Source organism: Mus pahari, chromosome 17 (genome assembly GCF_900095145.1).
Source record: "Mus pahari chromosome 17, PAHARI_EIJ_v1.1, whole genome shotgun sequence".
Taxonomy (NCBI): domain Eukaryota; kingdom Metazoa; phylum Chordata; class Mammalia; order Rodentia; family Muridae; genus Mus; species Mus pahari.
Genome location: NC_034606.1, coordinates 41,750,357 through 41,775,632, shown reverse-complemented (window position 1 = coordinate 41,775,632; position 25,276 = coordinate 41,750,357). Strand labels below are relative to the sequence as shown.

At 52.5% G+C, this 25,276-nt stretch overlaps 3 protein-coding genes across 6 annotated transcripts in view; all 3 read left to right on the top strand.

Moving 5' to 3' along the window:
• The window catches only part of Arhgap39 (Rho GTPase activating protein 39), an 88,412-nt gene extending 72,181 nt beyond the window's left edge, over positions 1 to 16,231 (top strand). For 2 of the 3 annotated variants that reach the window (XM_021216852.2, XM_029547747.1), the window contains exons 5-12: positions 1,835 to 3,188; positions 4,031 to 4,592; positions 9,611 to 9,703; positions 12,535 to 12,608; positions 13,200 to 13,399; positions 14,050 to 14,141; positions 14,679 to 14,848; positions 14,998 to 16,231. In XM_021216852.2, coding sequence (XP_021072511.1) covers positions 1,835 to 3,188; positions 4,031 to 4,592; positions 9,611 to 9,703; positions 12,535 to 12,608; positions 13,200 to 13,399; positions 14,050 to 14,141; positions 14,679 to 14,848; positions 14,998 to 15,192 — 2,740 coding nt within the window. In that variant the 3' untranslated portion in view covers positions 15,193 to 16,231. The remainder of the gene's footprint in view (positions 1 to 1,834; positions 3,189 to 4,030; positions 4,593 to 9,610; positions 9,704 to 12,534; positions 12,609 to 13,199; positions 13,400 to 14,049; positions 14,142 to 14,678; positions 14,849 to 14,997) is intronic. The other variant, XM_021216853.2, reaches the window with a different exon arrangement.
• Positions 16,232 to 16,358: 127 nt separating this feature from the next.
• Positions 16,359 to 18,680, top strand: C17H8orf82 (chromosome 17 C8orf82 homolog). Its single transcript, XM_021216780.1, has 3 exons — positions 16,359 to 16,543; positions 16,943 to 16,991; positions 17,162 to 18,680. The coding sequence occupies exons 1-3, from the start codon at positions 16,382 to 16,384 to the stop codon at positions 17,605 to 17,607; spliced, it is 657 nt and encodes a 218-aa protein (XP_021072439.1). The 5' UTR covers positions 16,359 to 16,381; the 3' UTR covers positions 17,608 to 18,680.
• Positions 17,696 to 25,258, top strand: Lrrc24 (leucine rich repeat containing 24). Of its 2 annotated transcripts, none has more exons than XM_029547748.1 (5): positions 17,696 to 18,018; positions 21,458 to 21,705; positions 21,856 to 22,134; positions 22,268 to 22,436; positions 24,054 to 25,258. In XM_029547748.1, the coding sequence occupies exons 1-5, from the start codon at positions 17,706 to 17,708 to the stop codon at positions 24,986 to 24,988; spliced, it is 1,944 nt and encodes a 647-aa protein (XP_029403608.1). In that variant the 5' UTR covers positions 17,696 to 17,705; the 3' UTR covers positions 24,989 to 25,258. The 2 variants fall into 2 exon arrangements, with proteins under 2 accessions (XP_029403608.1, XP_029403609.1); XM_029547749.1 differs by lacking the exon at positions 17,696 to 18,018 and adding an exon at positions 18,737 to 20,390.
• The last annotated feature ends 18 nt before the right edge of the window (positions 25,259 to 25,276 follow it).

The window sequence follows — 25,276 nt, the reverse complement described above, 5'->3', positions numbered from 1 at the left end:
GAAGGGTTAAAGAAATAACTCGCTGGTTAAGAACACTTGCTCATTTTCCAGAGAACCTGGTTCAATTCCCAACATGGAGGCTCACAGCCATCTGAAACTCCAGGTCCAGGGGTTCTAATTCTCACTTCTAGCTTCCTCAGGCTCAGATATTCAAGGATACCAGCATACATGCAGGCAGAATGCTCACAAACATGAAAAAAAAAGTTCAAAAGTTTCAGGAAATATGTGTCTGATGTTACAGATCACATTTGCTGCTGGGAATTACACGTAGAGATGTATGCATGCCCAGTAAGTGCTTTTCACTGGGCTACATCAGACCTACTGCATTTTCTTTATTTCTGACAACAGACTCACTAAGTAGGCCTGACCTGGAACTCCCTTTGTAGAACATGCAGGCTTCCAAGTGCTAGGATTAAAGGTGTGTACTCCTACACCTAGCCTAATTGTCTGGCTTGATCCATCTAGCCTTCAGCATTCTGGTATAGTGGCCTGAATGAATAAAAACGGTCTTTTGGTTTGTGTTTGTCACTATACGAGTGCTTTGCCTGTGTGTGGATGTGTGCACCACGTATATGGTTGGTGCCTATAGAGGCCAGAAGAAGACAGTGGATAGCCTGGAACTGGAGTTACAGACAATTGTGAATTGCCACATTGGGTGTTAGGAATTGAGCCCAGGTCCTTTGGCAGGGGTCTGGCTAGTGCTCTTACCCACTGGGCCATCTTTCCAGCTCCAAAATGGTGGTTTTTAAGTAGAACAAGCTTGAGGCTGGAGAGGTGGCTCAGCAGTTAGGCGCACTGCACTGGCTGCTCTTCTAGAGGATCTGGGTTCCAATCTCAGTACCTGGACCCTGACTAACAAGGTCTGTAACTCCAGTTCTAGGGGATCTGCTCCCCTCTTCTGACCGCCACAGCCACTGCATGTACATGATGTCTAGAAAAGCATGCAGACAACACACACACACATTTAAAAGATTGAGGTGAGCTTCGGCAGCATACACTTGTAATCTCAGCATGTGAGGCAGAGGTAGGAATATCTGAAATTTAAAGCCACACAGCCACAGCCTTTCTAAAATAAATAAATGAAAGCAAACAATGTGTTGAGTTGAGAACTAACAAACAGAAGACAGATGAGAAGAAAAATCTGAGGGACAGAGAGCTGAGAAACAGAGACCGTCTCATGAAACTGTATGGTGCACAGCGAGTCGTAATTGGATTTCCAGAAGAGAAGAAGCAAACACATTTAAAATCTCAGTAGCTAGTTTTCTAAAAACCATGGAAGATTAACCAGCCAAACATGAAGGTGCTGGGAACCCTAGTCCGAGGGTCCCGCCTCAGAAGTCTGGGGAAGAACCAGTGCGTGAGAGCGTGTCTTGTGGAACGCTGCTCTAGGTTCAGCTGCTTCCTGCTTTAAGCATAGCCATGAGATGCAGGGCGCTTCTGACCTCAGGCCTGTGGAACAAGACCTATGTGAGCATTGTGCCTGGTGTCCCTGGGGCCAGTGCCACCCACTGTATCCGTAAGCAGGAGACAATTCTGAGGATACCAAATATTCAGTGTGACCTCACAGAAGAGGGACTGGGACTGAGGCAGAGTGACATTTGTGACCTGCTGGGGTAGAAGTTGGGAGCTGAGATAGCCTTGTGTTGCAGCTGGACCCTGAGGTGCTCCTGTGGTGTGGTGCTTGGCTCCCCAGCCAGTGACTGTGAGCTCCAGTGGGGGCTCTCTGCCTGCTGCTAGAGTGAGTGAGAGACAGATGAGAGAGGACCTAGCCGTGAGAACGATGGTGGGGTTGGGCTTAACTCTGCCAGTGACTGGGTGTCCTCTCTCCACACAGGACCTCCTCACTTCGATGGAACTCTGGTAACAAGGAACGCATGCTCATCAAGGTTGCCGACCGTGAGCCCAGCTTCCTCACTCCCCAGGGCAATGGCTATCCTGCAGACAACCAACCAGGGGGGCATCACCGCAGACCATCTGGCAGCCAGCACTCACCTAACCTGCAGACCTTTGTCCCTGACACTGATGGCACTGTCTTCTTTCCAGAGAGGCGGCCCTCACCCTTCCTAAGGAGGGCTGAGCTCTCTGGGAACTGTTCTCCACTGCTGATACAGCCCCGGAAGCCTTCCAGTGACTCACAGCCCTCCTCCCCTCGCTATGGTTATGAACCCCCACTCTATGAGGAGCCTCCAGTGGAATACCAGGCCCCCATTTATGATGAGCCCCCCATGGATGTGCAGTTTGAAGCCAGCAGCCCCTACCAGACAGGCTCACCACAGAGGTCCCCAGGCCGAAAGCCCCATCCATTCCTGCAGACTACCAAACAGACCCCAACTTCACCCTGCCAGCAGCTGATGCGCACCAAGCAGAAGTGCCCTGAGCGTTTTCTGAGCCTGGAATATAGTCCTGTGGGCAAGGAGTACGTGCGGCAGCTGGTGTATGTGGAGCAAGCAGGCTCCAGCCCCAAGCTTAGAGCTGGGCCCAGGCACAAGTATGCACCCAACCCAGGTGGGGGCACCTACTCCCTGCAGCCCAGCCCCTGCCTGCTGAGAGACCAGCGTCTGGGGGTCAGATCAGGAGACTACAGCACCATGGAAGGGCCTGAGTCCCGCCCAAGCCAACCACCCACACCACTGCCCCAAGCCCAGGAGGATGCCATGTCCTGGTCCAGTCAGCAGGACACCATGTCTTCCACGGGCTACTCCCCAGGCACTCGCAAGAGAAAGAACAGAAAGCCCTCTCTGGGCCAAGCCCCTAGCACCTCGTCCACTGACGGCGCTGGGGACCTGCTAGGAGAACAGCCTCTGACTGAAGAGCGTTCTCCATGCAGGGCCAGCCTTACCCCAGTAAAGGCCGAGGCCGACCTAGTCCGAGGCACACCTGAGCCCTTCCTGGCACAGGCCCGGTTAGCCTGGGAGGCGCAGCAAGCCCACTTCCACATGAAGCAGAGGGGCAGCTGGGACTCCCAGCAAGATGGCTCAGGGTATGAGAGTGATGGCGCTGTCCCACTGCCCATGCCTGGGCCTGTGGTGCGAGCATTCAGTGAGGATGAGGCGCTGGCGCAGCAGGACAGCAAGCACTGGAAGCGGAGCACCTTTGACAAGCTTGGCTTCCCTCAGATCCTGCTGGAGAAAAGCATCTCTGTGCAGACCAACCTGGCCTCACCGGAGCCTTACCTCCATCCCTCACAGGTGAGGGCACAGGGCGGGTGGACGGGATTTCTGAGCCCACCAGACTCCAGGCAGAGTCTGAGGTCAGCATGGGGCAGAGTGAGGCCTTGTTACAGCAGGTATCCATGGCATGAGTGTGACACTTGAGGTTTTTAGGACCTGAGTCTCAGGCCCCATACAGTTGTCAACGAGGGTTCAACAGTAGGATGCTACACCAAGGCCTAAGTACATTTCCATGAGTCTGCCTTCCTGGGGACCTGGAGGTCCCAAGATCCTGGGTCTGTCATCCATGCTAGTTTGCTGCACCTGCTCAGCAGCACCAGAGTTAGAACACAGGTCTCCTGGCACAGTGGTCTGTCTCCACTCCACTGGGGAGGGCTTGTGTGAATTCCAGGCGGCAGCTGTCTTGGATCTCCACGCGGCTTCTGAGACCCATAGGCTGTGGGAACCAGAATATTCAGGGCCAAAGCTATCCTTAAGAAAAGAGGGAGCTCTTGGTATATAAGCAGAGGGCGGGGCCTGCAGGTTCAAGCCCCAGACAGGTGATAAAAAGCTAGGTTCTCCAGCCCTGAGCAGCACTAGGTCCCAGGGTGATGCAGAGGTGGGAATGGGGTTGGTAGCTATGCTTACAGGAGGTGGGATGCCAGCCTTTATTGGTGGCAAGATGAGTTGGAATCCCCACGTAAGACGCTCTGTACCTCCTCACCCAGTCAGGCTTCCTGAGAGCAAAGACCGTGGTCATGGCTGCTGGGCAAGCCGAGTCTCACCTGGCTGGTTCAATGCTCTTAGGGATGTAGTCCAACTGGGCCTTTTCGCCTGCTCAGCCCACCCTCTGACGGCCCAGTCCCATTTGTCCTTCCCAGTCTGAGGACCTTGGTGCCTGCGCCCAGTTTGAGAGCAGCCGACAGAACCGAAGCGCACTGCCCAGCTCCAGCTGTGTCTTCCCCACATTCACGCTGCGGAAGCCCTCCTCAGAGACGGACATCGAGAACTGGGCCTCCAAGCACTTCAACAAGCACACCCAGGGGCTCTTCCGGCGAAAGGTGTCCATAGCCAACATGTTGGCCTGGAGCAGTGAGTCCATCAAGAAGCCCATGATTGTGACTAGTGACCGGCATGTGAAGAAGGAGGCCTGTGAGATCTTCAAGCTAATCCAAATGTACATGGGTGACAGGCGAGCCAAGGCAGACCCGCTGCACGTAGCCCTAGAGATAGCCACCAAAGGCTGGAGTGCACAGGGCCTACGGGATGAGCTGTATATCCAGCTATGCCGGCAAACCACGGAGAACTTCCGCCTAGAGAGCCTGGCCCGCGGCTGGGAGCTCATGGCCATCTGCCTGGCTTTCTTCCCACCAACCCCCAAGTTCCACTCCTACCTAGAGGGCTATATCTACAGGCATATGGACCCCGTTAACGACACCAAAGGTAAGAGCCAGCATGTGGGGCCCTCAGCACCCCAGCTTTGCTGCTGCTGAGGTAAGGGCTATGGAGAGAGCTGTTAGCCATGCTGGCTAGCACTGGCCAGTTCCAAGAAGATATGCAGTCCCCTGGAAAATCCCCAAGCCCCAGTTTCCTCTGGCTGAAATAAGATCTATAACCTTGTGTATCTGCTCCCGCCAAGCCTCCCACGGGGCAGGCATTGCCAAGCTCTGACGCCCATTTTGTTATCCTGTGGTAAGTGAAGATGACCAAAGAGGCTACACGGGCTGCCTTCTGTGTAGGGTCTGGGCCAGTAGCCTAAGCAGAGAAAAACATGGTGACCTGGGTGTGTCACTAGGTTCCGGTCCACAGGCCAGCACATATACAAAAGTCTTCTAAGTTCAGCCAGTTAGTGGGCATTTTAAGCTGAACTGCCCTGTGAGGTTGGAAGATAGGACTGTCACAGATAACCCACTTGCCTATAGATGCCTAGGACCAAAAACAAGACCCCCAGAGATATGCCGGGATTCTATTAGCTGGGCAGCTGCTCTGAGCCCAGGGCTAAGTACTTGTGGAGTACAGACAAGGAGCCTCTGTTTTGCTGTGGACACACATGCTCAAACACACATATGCTTGGAACTGGGTCACACAAACCTGTGTATTGTTTGTTGGGAGGAGAAGGGCCTCTAGACCTTGTCCCCCCACCAGGGACGGGGACAACAGTTTTCATAATGTTGGCTCACCGTGCACGCATGAGGGCATGGCCGAAGCTGCATGGCTTGCACATGCTTCCGGAGGTGTGCCAAGTGTAGGAAGCACGTGTCAGCCACATGAGAAGGGGATGCAGAACCTGGCACGTTCCTGTGCTCCCATACCTGCACTGAGAACCAAAGTCAGATTCCAAGCAGCTTGGGATTACTATAGGCTTGAGGGGAGAAGTCAAGGACCCTGGTCTCTGGTCCTCTGATGCCTTCCTACGAGTAGGGGTCCTGGAAGCTGTGCTTTGTTGACCTCAGAGACCATTTCTTTGCCCTTTCTAAAGAGCCTTCGAGTGTTCTTGAGCTATAGGGTGTAAAAATGACTCTCCTCTGCCCAGCACAGCGTGAGGCCCGTGCAACATCTCAGGCGTGTCCTAGAGTGAGTTAGTAAGAAAATGAAGACTTAGGAGGTGACTAGAGGCTTAAGGGTCATCTAGCCAGGAAGGATGTAACTGGGCTGTTTCTGTAGGACCTCCTATGGTGCCCCCTTTCGCACAGTGTCTGTGTGGGCTTTTTTTTTTTTTTTTTTTTTTTAAGATTTATTTATTTATTATATGTAAGTACACTGTAGCTGTCTTCAGACACTCCAGAAGAGGGCGTCAGATCTTGTTACGGATGGTTATGAGCCACCATGTGGTTGCTGGGATTTGAACTCTGGACCTTCAGAAGAGCAGTCGGGTGCTCTTACCCACTGAGCCATCTCACCAGCCCAATGTGGGCTTTTTTTTTACAGTGTATTATACCCATAGTGTTCTGGCTTACACAAAAGTAGGGAAAAGATTTAGCTTCAGGGCAGTGGCCTAACAGCACCCCAAAAGTCTTACCTCTGGAATGGTAAGCAGCCGACTGGTGGCCTGCATCCAGGCCGTGGGGACCTAGGCTGCTCTTGCTGTCAAATCCATCTCTATCATTGGGTCCCCTCAAGATGGCCTGTGTGCAGCTTTGCTTGGCCATGAGCCCCAAAGAGACCTCTACATGCAAGCTGTCACCCCATCTGAACAGGCATGAACGAGCATGGTCCCAGCCAGGCATGATGCCAGCACTCGGGAGCCAGAGGCAGGGCTGCAGCAGTTTTGTTTGTTGGTTTTGTTTTGTTTTGTTTTGTTTGTGACAGGGTTTCTCTGTGAAGCCCTGGCTGTCCTGGAACTTATGTAGACCAGACTCGCTTCTAACTCAGAGATCCCCTTGCCTCTGCCTCCCGAGTGCTGGGATTAAAGGCGTGCACCACTGCCACCCAGTTCAGCATTTTTTAAGCTGGCTCATCCTAATCTTTTTATGTTAAAATGTACAGGGTTTTTTATTGTGTGTGTGTGTTTGTTTTTAAGTAACTGTTTGGCCCTTACTGTCACCCTGTATGGCACAAAAGCTACAACAAAGAAGCGATAGAAACAGACTGCACCAATTTTGGGGCCTCCTGGTCTATAGAGAGTTTCAGCCAGCCAGGACTACATGTGGCATCTTGTCTCAAATACTCAGATTGTGGTCCAGGGAAGGTAGAGTATGGCATGAGTCCTGCCTTACCCGCTCAAGAATTTGCAGCGTCTGTTTTGGAAGACCAGCTGGCCTGAGGCACAGCCGGATGCTACAGCTGAGGGTAGGGGCTCTCTAGAGGATGGAAGGGGCAGCATGGAGCTCGGTTAATGAAAAAAGAGCAGCATGTTAGAGGACCCCCCACCACTGGCTTGTAGATCTGGTGTGATCAAAGTCTGATCTGTGTGAGGAAGGTCTGTGATCACAGAAGTCCCAGAAGCAGACCCACTTGGGTGGAGCAGGTCTGTTTTTCTCAGTTGCAGGGTCTTTCAAACACAAAAGATACTAACTCCAGCCTCCACTTTGCACTGTATGAAAAATTAACTCAAAAATGGGTTATAAACCAACCAGGTATGGTGGCACAATCCTTTAACACAGCACTCAGGAGGCAGAGGAAAATGGATCTCTAGGCCAGTCAGGTCTACAGAGGGAATTATAAGGTAGCCAAGACTACATACACAGACCTATTTCAAGAATTTAAAAAAAAAAATCATAAATCAAAACATTAAGACCCCAAACTATAAAAGTTATAAGAGAGGTTTGGAGAGATGGCTCAGTGGTTAAGAGCACCAACTGTTCTTCTGAAGGTCCTGAGTTCAAATCCCAGCAACCACATGGTGGCTCACAACCATCTGTAAGGAGATCTGATGCCCTCTTCTGGTGCATCTGAAGACAGCTACAGTGTACTTAGATATAATAATAAATCAATCTTTTTTTTTTCTTTTTCTTTTTTTCTTTTTTTTTTTTTTCCAAGACAGGGTTTCTCTGTATAGCCCTGGCTGTCCTGGAACTCACTTTGTAAACCAGGCTGGCCTTGAACTCAGAAATCCGCCTGCCTCTGCCTCCCGAGAGCTGGATAATAAATAAATCTTTAAAAAAAAGAGAGAGAGAGAGTTATAGAAGAAGATCTTTGTCTTCTGGGGTTAGGCAGTGACTTTTGTTTAATACCAAAACACTGTCTGTTGGAAAGTTGAACTATCAAAAGTAAATATCCAACAAAGTATTGTTAAAAGGATGGGAGCTTAAGTGTAGCTCAGTGGTAGAGTGTATCAACCTCTGGGCTTAGTCCTCAGCATTTTGCCCCTAAAAGAGAAATGAAAAGCCAGTTATTCAAGTTACAGACAAAGTACAAAGGTGTGTGGATTGATCTACGTAGTGATGGGTTAACATAAAGCATTGGTGTGAACTCATGTTACTCTGTTTTTCTGACACAGGGTTTCTCTGTGTAGCCATGGCTGACCTGGAACTTGCTCTGTAGACCAGGCTGGCCTTGAATTTATAGAGATCCACCTGCCTCTGCTTCTGCTGGGATTAAAGGTGTGCGCCACCACTGCCTATTGAACTCATATGTACTTTAATAGAGATATAAATCCATACCTACAGAAGTATTTATAGATATGCATGTATATACATGGATTAATGGACATATATTTGCTTGTTCTGTCTGCTGAGATGACCTCAGAAGCAAGGATGCTTAAATAAGGAAAAGCACACCCGACGCCCTTATAAGAACCCATAGTCCTTTCAAGAAATAGCTGATTTCATCCTAGTATGGGAAATATATTGACAAGATGTGTCAAAAGTGACTAGGTGCTGACATATGTCCTCCACACAGAGATGGCGTGAGGCTGGGGGACTTTGAATTGAGGTCAGCACAGAGACGGCGTGAGGCTGGGGGATCTTGAGTTGAGGTCAGCTTGAACTAAACAGCAAGGGCTTAAAATTTCAAGACCTCAAAATGTAAGGGCTGCAATCATAGCTCCATGCAAAGCACAGCCTGGTGGTCCCAAGTCTGTGAGTTCAGTCCTCAGTACCCAAAATAAATAAATAAAGTAAGCACAGCCACGCCTGGTACTGCACTGTTCTATCACCTACCCAGGATGCATAGCCACGCCTGGTACAGTACTGTTCTATCACCTACCCAGGATGCCAAGGCAAGAGGGAAAGAGGCAAGGCCTGCCCTGGGTACAAAGTGAGTTCAAGGCAGCCGTACTAGTTTAAATATGGAAGGTTGGGTCTCAAAAAGTATAAAAGGGCTGAACCTGTCACTCATTGTTACACTACCTGCCTAGCATGCACTGAAACTCTGAGTTCAGTCACAAATCTTGACATAGGGAGGGAGAGGTAATGGGAGCTGTTCAGGAATGTTAGCCAACTGAAAACTTCCTAGTGGTAAGGCTTAAATCAACGTATTGAATAAATCCCCTTAACACGTTTCCTAGTGACTGACTTCCAAAGAGTGCATTGATTGAAATGGGGAAAAAGACACTTTGACAGTACCGAAATCTGACAGGCATGCCCTAAGGCAGGTGACAAGTCACTGGCATAGGTGGCAGTCTGAGCCAGACTAGAGCCTCCTGTCACCATCATTCACCCGTTTCTGTTGGCTTTGTAGCAGGTGGGTCTGTGGACCAAACGCCAGCTACAAAGAGCCCAGACCCAACCTTCCTCGTGGCCAGAGATGTGTGAACCAACTCCACTGTGTCTCCATCTGACCAGTACAGTCCCCCTGCCTTGAGGCCCTCTGGTCACATAGTGCCAGCAAGGTCCCAGCATCCCACATAGAGCCGCCTACGTGTGCACATAGCTCCTGTCTCCAGAGACACATGGCCTTCAGCTGGATGGGACAGATCCCCAGCAGGCACAGGGGCCTCCTTGCCACCAAGTGTATGAACCACATGGGCAGTGTTTTCTGGCTTGTGTCCTGTGGTCCTCACGGTTCTGTTTGCTCCCCAGTGACACAGCACATAAAAGAGCTTCTGGAAAGAAACAGTAAGAAGAAGTCCAAACTGAGAAAGAAACCCAAGCCTTATGTTGAAGAGCCAGATGGTAGGGCCTCTGCAGCCTGGGCGCTGCCTCTGCACCGCTCTGCTCTTCAGCCATGGCCGCCTGGCCTTCTCTAACTGCTTCTGGGCTGGGGGAGGGACACTAACCTCAGGCTTGGGGCTTCCCAAGCCAGCAAAACCTGGAGGTCTGGGGTGCCACAGTGACTAGAGAAATGGTGCACGCTGCGCACCTCTTCTGGCGGTACCCAGGACAACCCACAGCTTGCTTCTTGGTGGACAGGGGGAACAAGGACTAACCTGTGAAGGCCTGGAGTCACCCCCAGGTGAGTGAATGGGCCTGACTATGGGGTGAGGCTCACAGGTGGAGGAGCTGGTTGTCCTGTGGCAAGTACTTCCCTAGCCCTGCCCTCTAGCCTAGTACCTCTGGGGGCAGGGGAGCCCACCCTGTTATCAGCAGGGAATCTTCCCTTTCCCATGGTGGCCCCAGCAAAGCCTTCTGAAGCCCAGAGTTTCTCTGCCTTCTTCCACCAGTATCCTCCTCGCTCTTCCCCTGAGCCCTATCAGGACCACTCTACTCAGTTGAACACCAGGGAAGGCTGAGACCTCCCTATCTAGAGCTCTCAGTGACAGCTCAATGCTGACACTTCTTCATAAGGCCTTAAGGCAGCTCTGGCCTGCCTGCACCAACTTCATACAGAGCTGCTTCCACCAGGCCGGCATCCACAGTATTGGAACCCCTGCCTCCCGCTCCTTGTTTGTCACTCTGTACTGCCCACGGGAACCCAGGGATGAGCTTTCTGTAGATAAGATGTATGGAAAACAGAACAGACAGTCGGCAGGGAGCTGCAGAGCACGCAGAGCCTTACGAGGAGGCCAGGGTGACCTCAGTAGGGCTTGAAATGTTCTCTTGCTTGGGGCCTCCCAGGCTGCCCTGGCATGCCTGTGTTGAGACCGCCCATGGGGATAGTAGTAGAGTTACCAGACCCTGCTTCCCAACCGCCAGGGCACAGGAGCTGGACAGATCCAACTTCCTGTGAGCTTTGGCAAATAAGGTAGGAAACAAGCTCCTGTGGACCTTGGAGCAGAACTGGGCAGAGCTCTGGAGGCCAGACTGTCAGATAGGAGGCTGGGGAGCACTCCTTCCCTGGCCCATGCGGGCTGAGCACCAGCAGACACAGTAAACCCTGGTGCACCTCCTGCGATAGGAAGAAGCCGCGGCACTGCTCCTCGATGTAAAACTGTACAATAACCTGAAGCCTAGGTTCAACAAGGCTAGACTGCAGACCCAGAAGCAGACCTCATGAAAATAAAGGTCTCTATGGGATGGCAGTGACCACTGCCTGACCCACTGTGGACACTCAGCACAGAGCAGAAATCACTGCAAATACCTAGACTCCGGGTTACATAGCCCCGGCCTCAGTCCTGACCTACCTGCTACCACCACAGCACCAGAGGCTGGCTGCTTAACACTTAACTGGCTCCCAGACAACCATTTTCAGCATCTAAGATGGGCATTATTCAGTCCCTATCCTACTGAAACACTGAAGCCCAGGGAGGTTTTTCTCATACCCGCCGCCAGCTGAGGGGTGGTAGGAATGGGAAATGCTGTGGTCCTCAGCAGCTGTCCCATGAGGCAACCCTGAGTGGGCAGAACAGGAGGCAGCAGGCCTAAGTCCCTTCTGTTCTCAGATGTCATCTGCTGAGCCGAGGCAGGGCAGTGGAAGAACATCAGCACTATCCATTCTTAAACAATGGAGCCTTACAGCTTTCCTGAAGGGTAGGGTGCCCCGAAGTAGAAAGCTACAAAGCTATCTCCAGCTGGCTGAGGACAAAAACCTGGGTCTTCTGCCAGGTTCTGTGGATCACATGGGACCTGGGGCAGATTGTCCAAGACTTAAACATCTGAGAAATCTATAATCACTTTGGTTAGAAAGGAAACGGTTTTACAGATGTGAATAAACTATTTTATGATAAAGTGTTCTAATGGGACAAAATACACTTATGGGTTATGGATACACACACATCTAAGGACTTTCCCAAGTCCTCAGATGTCCACAAGAAACTTAAGAGCTCTCATTGATCCCAGTGGGCAGCAAGCTAGGAGTCAGAAAAGGGACTTCCAGGGGAAGGTGTCTTCCAGAAGCACACAGCTGGTGGTGGTCTGTCCATGACATTCTTGGCATTTTCTGTCGTCTGTCTCTCCCTATTTGCCAGGACCAACTGGGTGACACTTGACATCATCTTCCATTCATGCCAAGCCTAAGTTTATGTCACTGGAGTATACCAACACTCCAATCCCACTAGCTCTGCTGCAGGGGCTGAGTCTCAGAAAGTCCCCTCCCTTGAGAGGAAGACAGGCCTTCAACCCTGCCTTCTCTTAGCCTCTGCTTAGAGTCCTGTCTCCCACTGAGAGCCAAGCTTGACACTACACCCTCGCCCTGACAATCTTGCCCCCAATCTCCCCCCTCCCTAAGGAAGCCAGGCCCACTGGAGAGCTGTGTTTGCCCCAGTGCTGGCCAAAGGCACTAGAACCCTCTTGCTAGGATCACCAGAGGAGGAAAGGAAGTAGAGTTGAAGGCCTGGGTGTGTCCTTTTCTTGCCTATGACTCCTGACAGGGACGTGCTTTGTCTCCAGCCTGGCTTTCCTCTGTGGCTATAGGAAGGCTGTAGAAGGCTCTCCCCTATCCTAGCTCCTAAAGACGTGGGAAGCTCCCCTTGCCTCTCCTCTTGGGGCTTTGTACTATAGGGCTGTGCCTGGGAGAAAATATGGGCTACTGTCTAGCTCAGGGGTGGGCAAAAACCCTGCAATGGCTATTCTCCGCCCCTGTATCCCACATGTCCACCCCAGGCTAACTGTCACCCTTTCTCTTTTAGGGGTGGCAATAAGCACCTATGCGAAGTACTGTTACCACAAACTGCAGAAGGCAGCTCTGACTGGGGCCAAGAAGGTACAAATGTTTCTGGGAGAAGCAGGGTAGGGCAAATGACTCTCCTCCAGTCCATCCTGAAGCCTGATGGGGAGGCAGTGAGGCACAACAGAGTACCTGCTGACAGCGGTGCCCAGCCTGTTAGTGTCTAACTAGGAAGGCTTAGGAGACCCTGTGCTTCCCCCAGTCTTTTCCATCAAAGGACCTGTGACCAGACCTGAGCCTCTAGTTGAGGAGCAATGCAAATGGGTACTAGACATCAGGTAGCCTACCCAAGTAAGGTAATCCATCTACCTGGCTATACCCTGCCTCCCAGAGCCCAGGAATAGCATCCTGACTGCACTGGCCCACTAAGAACTCAAGTGGCATGGTGAGATGCAGCAGACATATACTGCCATATGCAAGCCTGTGGTGGGGACCCTCACCTCTCTACCATTCTGCATATCCATGCTTTAGGGTGTTGCAGATGGCCTGATGGGTCCTCCTTAGTGACTTGGGTCAGGGTCTGGATAGTCCCGGGTTCTGACTAGGCCAAGAACCAGAATTAGGGAAAAGAGATGAAAGAAGGAGGCTGGACTACAACAGGACCTGAGTGCTGGGCTGTTTTCACAGGGCCTGAAGAAGCCTAACGTGGAGGAGATACGACATGCCAAGAACGCAGTGTTCAGCCCATCCATGTTTGGCAGTGCACTGCAGGAGGTGATGAGCATGCAGAAAGAGCGCTATCCTGACAGGCAGCTGCCCTGGGTACAGACACGGCTTTCCGAGGAGGTCCTGGCACTCAACGGTGACCAGACGGAGGGTATCTTCAGGTGCCTTGTCAGCCCCAGGTTGTGGGTGGGGGAAATGAGCAGTTATGTGTTTATATCTCTAGTGTCGGGGACACTAAGGCTGGGGCCATGCAGCCAAGGCAATGTCCAGTCCACAGGAGGCAAGTTGGCTATGCCACCACCCTACCGTACCCCTCAAGTAGGTCATGGCCAATAAAGACAGCCAACAGGTCCAGAATGTACCTGGATACCAGCAAGGACATCGCCTCTGACCAGAGCTTCAGAGATGGCATGCAGCTGGCCCGGCAGTTGAGCAGCCCCAGTTCGTCATCCTGTGTGAACAGGGATGTGACATACCCAGCCCTTGGGATGGCACTTGCCTATGCAGTGTCAACCATTGTAATGACTCACCTGTCAGGATCAGGGAGGTCCAAGCCCCCAAGACAAAAGGGAAGCAAGTTTGGGCTTTAGTGGCCTACAAAGGGAACCAGCTGCACAGAGAAGCCAAGAGAGCCCTCACCACTGACTCAAGTGCATGGGTAGCATGCCCCCAGAGGAGCCCCAAAGCTGAGTCACCCCACCCTGCCTGAGACTCAGTGTTTGGCGGGTCCTTGAGCCTTTCTGCTATTCCCGACTCCAGCTTTAGGACAAGGTGAGCTCCTCTAGTCTGAGATGCACCCTGTGTTCTCTAGGGTCCCTGGAGACATTGATGAGGTGAATGCCCTGAAGTTGCAGGTGGATCAGTGGAAGGTGCCTACAGGCCTGGAGGACCCCCATGTCCCTGGTGAGCCCCACACATACTCAGTAGTTTTGAGGAGTTGGCTTGCATGCATATCCCAGAAAGCAGGTAACCATGCAGGCTGGGACTCCTGTTTGGGATCACCCTGTGGCCTTGTCCCCCTGTCCTGTGGCTGCATCTTGCCATCCTTTACCCTTGGCGCCTATCTTCAGAGGAATTCTAGACATCCTCCTACATTGGCCATGTCAGTGTTGTTGGCATACCCAGGGTTCTGCCCTCCAGGGCAGCCTGTCCCACAGCTCTTGCAGCATTCTCAGCCACCGTCTGCAGCAACTGCGCAGCCCTGTGAGATTTTATTGTGGACACATGCACACATACCTGTATTGTCAAGAATGATCCCAGGTCCTCCAGCAGCTAGTGTCTCTGAGGTCTGGGTTCAGTCTGTACAGCTTTAGCTAGAGGGACCCTTTCCAGCCTGTTCCATAGCCTCCCATACACCCTGTTTCTCTGGATGTGGCCTCTGGTGGATGCTTGGCTTAGGGGTTCCCAAGCCAAGACCATCTAAGTCACTCCCACCCTCAGCATCGCTGCTGAAGCTGTGGTATCGGGAGCTGGAAGAGCCCTTGATTCCTCATGAATTCTACGAACAATGCATTGCGCACTACGAGAGCCCGGAGGCTGCTGTGGCCGTGGTGCACGCGCTACCGCGCATCAACCGAATGGTGCTGTGCTACCTCATTCGCTTCCTCCAGGTATGCATGCTCTGCATCCAGTGCCGCGCCACGCCCACCTTCCATCCTTCTCAACCAACCTTCCACTTTGCCCAGCTCATCCCCTAATAGCTACGCCTACCCTCCTCCACTCTGCTCTCCTCTCCCTTCACCCGGACCCCCTCACACAGGTGTTCGTGCAGCCAGCCAACGTAGCCATCACCAAAATGGACGTCAGCAACCTGGCTATGGTGATGGCACCCAACTGCCTGCGCTGCCAGTCGGATGATCCTCGCGTCATCTTCGAGAATACACGAAAGGAGATGTCCTTCCTTCGAGTGCTCATTCAGCATTTAGATACCAGCTTCATGGAGGGCGTGCTATAGCACGCGGGTTATGGACACCTGCTAGGGTGACACCCGGGAAGGTGGGAGGGAAGGCCCCAGTGCGAGGCAGCATGCCAGGCCCCGCCAGACACCGGCCCCGCCCCAGGCCCTCCCGGGCAAAGCAGCCGTGCCACATCTCGCGGCCAGTTCCTGCAGGTACCGGCTCGCCCTGCCAGTCGCAAGCCAGCCCCGAGAAGTGCCTTCTGTTTCCCGGAGCCGAGCGACACTGCCCTCCTGGTCGGCTGAAGCACATACCGCGTTGCTCAGGGCAACAGGACCTTGTCCCCTCTTCAGGGCAATCCTCCACCAAGGCACTCTCACCCTGATCCCCCCACCCTAGTCTCGGGGCCTCTGGCTGGGGCCTGAAGGAGAGTTAGAGGCGTTCTGGAGAGCTGTGCTGGCCACTACTAGGACAAGGCAACATCGGCTCGATGCCTAATAGGTCTTTGTGCAAGGAGAGGCCCCAAACCAAAGCCCTCTGGGGTAGGACCAGGGCTAGGCAGACTTTCTTGGGGCGGGTGAGGGAGGGCGAGAGGTTTTTTTTTTGTTTTTGTTTGACTACAGAATCTATCCGATACCCAGCCTACTTGTGTATAAAGATATAAATAGAACGACAGAACTAAGTTTGCTAAGGACATAGTTTTAACCAGATGCTATTTATCTCTTGAACTGCCATTGCGGTCCTCGCGCTGAGCAAGTTGGCACCACCCTCCTTTGACCTCGCGGCCTCTGACCAAACTCCACACACGGGCGGCGCGTGGATGAGACCTGCCTGGACTCGTCTGCGTTTTCCATTCTGGAATCTGAGTTCCAACAGTTGTCAAACTTCATTTCTCCTGTTTATATATATATATTTTTAGAGTTTTTATTTATTAAAAACAAAAGTCCCGCCATGCGGAGGCCCGCAGCTCTTTGGGGCAGGTCCTGGCCTCTCTCTAGGGCCTCTCGGCCACAGGCACTCCCTCGGACATGTGGCTCGAGGGGACAGTGCTCCGTGTGAATAAAGTTCAAGTGCACACTCGCTGATGGTGCTTCTTTTGGGTTACTTCTGACAAGGGGGCGGGGGAATCCAGGTCGCGTAGCTACTTCCGGGGGCGGGGTAGACAGCTCCGCCACTCCAAGCACGTGTTGCCGGCGGAACCCAAAGCCCCAGGCACAACACTGTGTGATCCGCTTCCGGTGTGGAAGGATGTGGCCGCCTAGTGGGGCAGTGCGTAACTTGGCTCTAGTCTTGGCGAGGGCGCAGAGAGTTCGGACCTGCACTGGGGACGAACGTGTCTCCTACACACAGGGTCAAAGCCCGGAGCCCAGAACCCGCGAGTATTTCTACTATGTGGATCACCAAGGCCAGGTGTGCCTGGCGTGCGACAGAGGGAGGAGACCTGAGGGGACTGTGGAATCCATCGGCTCCGGGTGGGGAGTAGTTCTAGAGGCGCGACCTGGGATAGGTGCTACGCGTGGCTTTGAACCTTTCAAAGCCCAGGCTGGAGGCCGGAATCCCGCGCACACTAGCCTGACCTAGCCGCAGTCCCAGAGCCGAGTGCTCGCTCGCGATTGCTAGGGACCAGCGGCTATCAAGCCTACTGTAGAAAAAGGGGTGCGGGCTGCAGCCCTGGAAACCCGTCTGTAGATGTGGGGAGAGTCCACAGGGCCCTTCCACATGCCCCCCTGAACACACTAGAAAAGCAAGGGCAGCGAACACCACCGGCTCTCTTGCCAGGACTTACTGTCCACTGTGTCCTTTCTGCAGCTTTTCCTAGATGACTCCAAAATGAAGAACTTTATCACCTGCTACAAAGGTATTGCTTACTGCACTGCTCCCTCGTTTCTTCCCAACTCCGAGGGAAGGCACCATCCACGGGGGTGGGGTCGGGGAGCGTTGTCTCGTGCCAGTGCTGGTATTCCCAGGAAAAGGAGCGTGTCCGGGAAGCTGAGTCACCGAGCGTGATCGTGCCTTTTGTTCCCACAGATCTGCAGTTCCTGGTCACTTTCTTCTCCCGTCTGAGACCCAACCACAGCGGGCGCTACGAGGCTTCCTTCCCCTTCCTCTCGCTTTGTGGCAGAGAGCGTAACTTCCTGCGCTGTGAAGACCGGCCAGTGGTCTTCACGCACCTCCTGGCTTCCGACAGCGAGTCACCTCGTCTCTCCTACTGCGGTGGCGGAGAAGCGCTGGCCATACCCTTCGAGCCGGCTCGCTTGCTACCCCTGGCGGCCAATGGGCGCCTGTACCACCCGGCCCCGGAGCGCGCAGGCGGTGTAGGTCTAGTGCGCTCGGCCCTAGCCTTCGAGCTCAGCGCTTGTTTCGAGTATGGGCCTAGCTCCCCTACGGTCCCCTCTCACGTACACTGGCAAGGTCGCCGCATCGCCCTAACTATGGATCTGGCCCCGCTGCTGCCCGCTGCCCCGCCGCCCTGAGACTCCAGCTGGGGCTGTGTGGGGAGGGTTAGGGCAAACTCTGGGTTTTATAGTACTCGCAGGTTACCCCTCGGCTCCAGCACTCCAGGTTAACCTAGATGTCAGCTGTCACCTGTACGCCGGTGACTAAGAACGCGTGCGCGCAGAGGGGAGCCCAGGGTGGTTGGCGCTGTCCAAGGTTCTGGTGCTGCTCTGCTAGCCGCTGTCCCTACAGAGGTCCTCTCTTGGCCACCTCTAACCCTTACACCAGCTTTGCGTCCCACGGATTGGCCTGCGCTGGTCACGTCAGGCAGGGCGGCAGGCGCAAGGCGCGCGTGGGCCGGTGCGCGTGCGCGCCCACCCCAACCCCCCCTCCGCTTCTCCAGTCTTGCAGCCGCAAGCACCGCGGGGAGTCGCTCGCCACTGGAGCAGGTGAGGGGAGGGGGGGGAGATCCTGGCCCAAGGTCACTGGGCTTGGGGGCGGGATCGGGACCCTCTAGGTTCTGACTGCCTCACCGAGAAAAGGTCATAGGATCTGGCAGTGGGAAGGGGATGGAAACCACACCCTCAGTGAGCAGGCTCGGACCCACTGGAAGGGGAGGGGGCGGTTAAGGGAGGTAGTGCTGCTTAAAAGCGCCGGATTGCAAGGGCTGCCAGAGACCTCCGCTGGGCCCAACAGAGAACACAGGGCTCCTCCCCACCCTCTTCCCGCCTAGATAGGCACCCAGGAGACCCCAGGAGATACCCCACTCCTGCTCAGGATTAGAGGTTTGCGTCCTGATAAAAAGATCTCTGGGCTCATCTAATAAGGGGCCCTTATTCCTGACATGGCTGTCTTTCTCTGGTGCACATCTGGGCTTCTGCATAAGCAGCAGTTCTGATCCCTAATGCACAGATCAAGGCTTTGCTACTGAAGGCTGAACAGATGTGCAAGGCCGGGAGCCAGGGACCAACCAGTCATTCGTGCTCCAGGAAATACAACCCAGAAGCCTAGCGAACGTCCCCACTTCTTGGGGCTTCAGATGACCTGAGATCTAGGAACTGCCTTTGCCTGTGCCAAAGCTATTCCATTAAAACTTTACTGCTGTGCTGCCACATCTCTATTGACTTTAAATGACCATGTGACTTACAATTGGTGCAAAATTGAAACAAACACCAAGGCCACTTAGTACAGTTCAACTTGACTCAGAGCAAGGAAGACCTGGTGAATCAGCGCGTAGTAAAACACTAGACCATGCCAATTGAGGCTGGAGACTAGAGACAGTGCACCCTTGGTCCTGTCTTCCTTAAGGCTTCTCAGCTTCGGGCATCACCATTAAAACTGAGCTCATCTTGGCTAGAACTAGACCCTAGTCCTCCTGTCCCTAGGTTCCCCGGGGACATGCAGCAACCTTCTGTAGAGTGCATTTCTTTACAGTTCCAGGGGTCACTGCTCCCATATTCTTAGAAAGCTAGATACCCAGTTGTGATGATAGGAGTGGGACTTGGTGTATTGTGTGCTTAAGCCTGTGCTTAGTGTGCGGGAGAAACTGAGGTCAACCCCCAGAGGGAGGAAAGAAGAGAGTTAAAAGCCAGCAGATGACCTAAGGTTCTCTCCCACATCCCAGCCAGGACACACACCTCCATCTACTCCAAAGACACAGCCCCGCTTCCAACCAGCTTTGGGGTCAAGGCATGGGCCCTGAACTGATTGATTTTCCTGCTGTTTGTCTTATCCCTCTGTTCTCTAAAAACGACCCGAGAAAGCTAGGTGTGGTGGTGCACCCCTGTGACCTTGTCACTTGGGAATATGATTAGAGAGTCTCCAGTTCAAGTACAGCAAGAACCTGACTCAAAAAAATTAGAAGTCACAGTCAGGTGTGGAGGCTCAGGTCTTTAATCCCAGTACCAGAGAGGCAGAGGCAGGTGGATCTCTGAGTTCAAGGCCAGCCTGTTTTACATAGTTTCAGGACAGTCATGGACACAGAGAAAGAGAACTTGTCTTAGTGGGGGTAGGGCTGGGGGTGAATTCCCAGCACAAACATGGTGGCTCACAACCATCTTAACTTAAGTTCCAGGGGATCTGATGCCCTCTTCTGACTTTTGAGAGCCCCAGGTAGGCATGAGATGCACACACATATATGCAAAGTGAAACATTCATACACAGAATTAAAAAAGAAAAGAAAAGGAAAGAAAAAGCTACAAATAAGCTAGGCATAGTGCCATAGGCCTTTAATCTCAGCACTTGGAGGCAGACAGACATCTATGGGTTTGAGGATATCCACATAAGGAGTTCAAGGCCAACCGGAGAGACACAGTAGACCGTGTTTAAAAGGAAATAAAACATGAGTTACCCCTGAGGAAAAGCCTAACACTTGGCGAGCTTCCTATCTACCTCTGTCCCTACAACAGGAGGATCATGGACCACACCACACTATGCCATGACCACCATTTCTTCCCACGTTCCCCTCAGATCATGACAAACGGTGGAACCATAAGATGGGATCATACGGGTCAAGGTCATGTGGGGTCCCTTGCTCTTGTGTTGAGGCACAAAGAAGTTTCTGCCCAGTGCTGAACTTTATGCTGATGCCAGTGCCCACAGAGAGAGACTGAGGGAGTGTGTCTGCCCGGAGCTCTCTCCCTTGGCCCATACCTGGGTAATTGTCCTGGACTTTGCTACCCAGGCAGTTCCCAAGTTATGTTCTGTTGCATCTGAGAACCAAGGAGAGCCCAATGAAGGCTGCCATGCCAGTGATGGGACTGACGTGCCAGTGAAGAGCGGGAGGCTCTCAGTATAGGCATAGGAAGAGGCCTAGGGCAAGGTAAGGACCATCAAGGAAAGATTGCTTTTGCTTTTGTTTTTTGGGGGGCAGGAGTTTTGTTGTTGTTGTTGTTTCCTTTTTTACAAAAAAAATAGTGTGTGTGTGTGTGTGTGTGTGTGTGTGTGCACATCTGTTGGGAGTGGGGAATGCTCAGACAAGTCAGAGGCTACCTTTATGGAGTTGCTTCTTTTCTTCCACCTTTATGTGGTTTGGGTAGATGCAGCTCAGGTCACCAGGCTGGCCAGGCAAGTGTCCTTTTACTTGTATAGCTATTTTACTTGTGTATCTATTTTGGAGCCTTTGTACAGGCTTTACCAAGAGTAAAAGATGGGTAGGGGGCCTTTTTTCCCCTTTCCTTTTTTCTTTCTTTCTTTTTTTTTTTTTTTTTTAAGACAGATATCACTATATATGTAGCCTTGACCAACCTGGAACTCACCATGTAGACCAGGCTGGAGTGCTGGTTTATTTTTGGTTTGGTTATTTTGGTTTGGTTTGGTTATTTTGGTTTGGTTTGGTTTTTCAGGTTTTTTGTTTTTGTTTGGTTTTTCAAGTCGGGGTCTCTCTGTGCAGCCTTGACTGTTCTTTTTTTTTTTTTTTAACTTCATTTTTTTTTCTTTTTAAGATTTATTTATTATATGTAAGTACACTTAGCTGTTTTCAGACACTCCAGAAGAGGGGAGTCACATCTAGTTACGGGTGGTTGTGAGTCACCATGTGGTTGCTGGGATTTGAACTCAGTGCTCCTAACCACTGAGCCATCTCTCCAGCCTGCCTTGACTGCACTTGAATTTCACCCTGTAGAAGTCAAACTCATAGAGGTCTGTCTCCCAAGGGAATTCTGGGATTAAAGGCTGCACCACCACTGCCTGGCCCCTGAGTACTAAGTCTCAGTGTAGTCCAGCCAACCTGTCTGGCTTATAGCTTAGACCTGGCCTTGAACTTACAACAATCTGGCTGCCTCAGCTTCCCCAGTTTAGGTTAAGGGCATAACCCACCATGCCTGGCATTACATTCCTGCTCAAGCGCTGGCTGGATAATGTTAGCACTGGCCTGCGAACCTGTTTCAGGAGGCGCATCCTATCCGGGTCTGTTCCCTGGGGAAGCCACAGCTTCCTGGTGGGGCTCTTCGGAAATGGCCCTAGGGGCCCCCACGCTGCTGCTACTACTGCTGGGGTTATTGTTGCTGCCGCTGCTGCCTGGACTCCCACCCCGCGTCACTGGCTGTCCCGCCGCCTGCCGCTGCTACAGTGCCACAGTGGAGTGTGGCGCCCTACGGTTGCGCGTGGTCCCACCGGGAATCCCTCCGGGAACGCAGGTGGGCACTGTGTGGGACTGGAGGGACTTGGATCGGAGTCGTGGGCTACAGTGCCGGTCGGAATCAAGTGTGTGAATGTAAGAGATGTAATGGAAGGTCACTGGGACATGCCCCACAATGAAGTAATCTTTTCGTCCCCACAATCTTCAGACACTGTTCCTGCAAGACAACAGCATCGCGCACCTGGAGCAAGGCGCCCTGGCACCTCTCGCTGCCCTGCGCCACCTCTACCTGCACAACAATACCCTGCGTGCGCTGGAGTCAGGCGCCTTCCGCGCACAGCCCCGCCTGCTTGAACTGGCGCTCACCGGCAACCGGCTTCGGGGATTGCGTGGCGGCGCATTTGTAGGCTTGGTCCAGCTTCGTGTGCTTTACCTGGCTGGAAACCAGCTGGCAAAGCTGCTGGATTTCACTTTCTTGCACCTGCCGGTAAGCGACAAACGCCAAAATTTCTGTATCTTGCTGCGGCATCCTTAACGGTCCTGCTGGTGGGAGAGGTTAGGAGGGAGAGAGTCAACCTTGACTAGTCTTTTTCTCTGATGATTTCTTGTCCCTTCTTTAGCGACTACAGGAACTTCATCTTCAAGAAAACAGCATTGAATTACTGGAGGACCAGGCCCTGGCTGGGCTTTCCTCCTTAGCCCTACTGGACCTCAGCAGGAACCAACTGGGCACCATCAGCAAGGAGGCCCTGCAGCCTCTGAGCAGCCTACAGGTGCTACGCCTCACAGGTAACTCTTCTTTGGTATGGGTCTCCTAGTCCAAAGCTGTACCAGCAGGCAGAAGCAGGCTTAGGTACACAGTGGGTTCCTATTGTCAGCTGTGGTAGGAACAGAGGCAGATCCACACTGTGGCTACATCAACCTGGGGAGTTCCCTTAATTTCTTACAGTCCCTGACGCAGGCTGAGCCAGGTTCTACTTCACTGCAGAAAATGATTCCAGAATAACCAAGATGTAACAGAGTTTGGATTTATTAAAAGGGATGTAAACATAGCTTTGAAACATGAGGGTTAAGACAGGTGCTGTGGAAGGAAAACACACCCAAGAGCATTGCTGTGGGTTTTACAGAATAAGTGCCTTTATGATAGCCATGTATACTGAGTTTAATGGCTTCAGAAATTACACCTCAAAGGACTATTAAAGAACCTATGAGAGCCAGACATGGTAGCACAGGCCTTTAGTCCCAGCTCTTGGGAGACAGAGGCAGAGTTCGAGGCCAGCCTGGTCTATAAAAATTGAGTTCCAGGACAGCCAGGGCTACACAGAGAAACCCTGTCTTGAAAATAAAGCAAAGAAAAACTTCAGTGGACATTTATAGGGTGGGTCCTACACATCGGATAGGGCTACAGAAGATAGTGCAAACTCCCAAGTAACAAGGGTTGCCTGTAAACAAAGGTTTAGTCTTGTGATTGCCCCAGAAATTACCTACAAAAAAAGCAAGCTCATTCTTGAGAATTAGATATATGCTAAGGCCTTTCCTATAGCTAACTGCTATTTTAATATTCTTCTAAATGTAAAAGGAGTATAAGTATGGCAATCTTTTTTGGTCTGTTTTTTGTTTTTCAAGACAGGGTTTCTCTGTATAGCCCTGGCTGTCCTGGAACTCACTCTGTAGACCAGGCTGGCCTCAAACTCAGAAATCTGCCTGCCTCTGCCTCCCAAGTGCTGGGATTAAAGGCGTGCACCACCACTGCCCGGCCAAGTAAGGCAATCTTAAAAGTTAATGTTGATGTCACTTGGTGAGAGGCTTCAGCCAGATTCTATGGGGACTTGCCTCCCTTCCTGTGCCCCTATATATTTCCCCGTCTGTCTTGCTTCACTATGGAAGCCAGTGGGCATTACTTTGCAGGGCCACACCAGAACCCTCAGCCTTGGTAAGGGACTACCAGGAAGTGCTATTAGGAGTTACAGCTTATGCATCTATTTAAGGAAACAAGGTACAAGTTCTGCAGAATAACTTAACAGAATTGAAGCTCTTTTTTGTTTTGGTTTTCGAGACAGAGTTTTTCTGTGAGGCACTGGCTGTCCTAGAACTCTCTGTGTGTAGAGATTCGAGGCTCTTCTAACTTGTCATCAGGGGGAGCCAGGCAAAACTGGACAGAGCTCATGTGACAACAGGGCTCCAGTGCTGCTGGGATATGCGGGGATGGGGAGGCTTGCAAAGCCAGGACTTCAGAGAAACCGATGCTTTTTCAGGAGCTGTCATCACAAACAATCCTAGGAACTTGGAGTGAGGGAAGAGGTGACAAAGGTTCTAGAACTCTATAGGCATCTGTAAGAGGTGGATAAGGGCTTCTGTTTGGATTAGCAGGATCCATCTACCTAGGCTCTATTCTGCCCTACACAGAGAACCCATGGCGTTGTGATTGTGCCCTTCACTGGCTGGGCTCTTGGATCAAAGAGGGGGGCCGACGGCTTCTGAGCTCCAGAGACAAGAAGATCATGTGTGCAGAGCCCCCACGCCTGGCACTACAGAGTCTGTTAGAAGTATCTGGTGGTAGCCTCATCTGCATTCCCCCCGCTGTGAACGTGGAACCCCCGGAGCTTACAGCTAATCTGGGGGAGGACCTGCAGGTCGCCTGTCAGGCATCAGGCTACCCACAGCCCCTGGTGGTCTGGAGAAAGGTGCCCCAGCCTCGCGATGGTAAGCCTCAAGCCCAGGCCCAGCTGGAAGGTGGGGTGCCAGGCCTAGGGGGGCACGGCACCCGTGACACTGGCAGCGGCATGCTCTTCCTCACCAACATCACACTGGCTCACGCAGGCAAGTATGAATGCGAGGCCACCAATGCAGGTGGCAAAGCGCGAGTGCCCTTCCATTTACTGGTCAACGCATCTCGGCAGCAGTCACAGCTGCTACCTGCCCTGCAAGCCCCGGCAACACGCCCTGTGGGACATGAACCCCAGCATGAGGCAGGTAGCATGGCCTTCCGAGCCCTGGGCCTAGCAACGCAGACAGCGATCACAGCAGCCATAGCGCTGCTGGCGCTCACAGCACTGTTGTTGGCTGCTATGATCTGCAGACGCCGACGCCGGCGGAAAAAGGTGCCTGTGCCGTCGGGGGAAGGCACCCTATTTGTCAACGACTATTCTGATGGGCCTTGCACCTTCGCACAGCTCGAGGAACTCCGTGATGACCATGGACACGAGATGTTCGTCATTGACCGGTCCAAGCCCCTGTTCCCAGAGGTACCGCCTGAGGAGGCCCCGGAACACAATCCTCCCGAGGGGCTCAAGTCTGGACTACGCCTCCCTACACGTGTGGCCTATGAGATCCATTGCTGAGCTTGCGCGTATTAATGACGCAGGCACTGGGGATTGGCTGGTGCTGGTGCGGCTCCGCGCATGCTCAAAGTAAAATTGAAGCCAGGCTTCTCCACTGAGTGTGTTGGGGCTGCCTGGTGGGGAGTAGGGGGTTGGACCATGGAAATAAGGTGTTTTCCTCCAGCTGCCAGATCTGGTGATCCACCTTGGCTCTGGACAGTAAGAATAGTGCGATAGCCTACTTATAAACTAGGGGGCAGTATATTGGGTGACAGATTGACAACTGGTCACAATAAAGCAACACTAGAA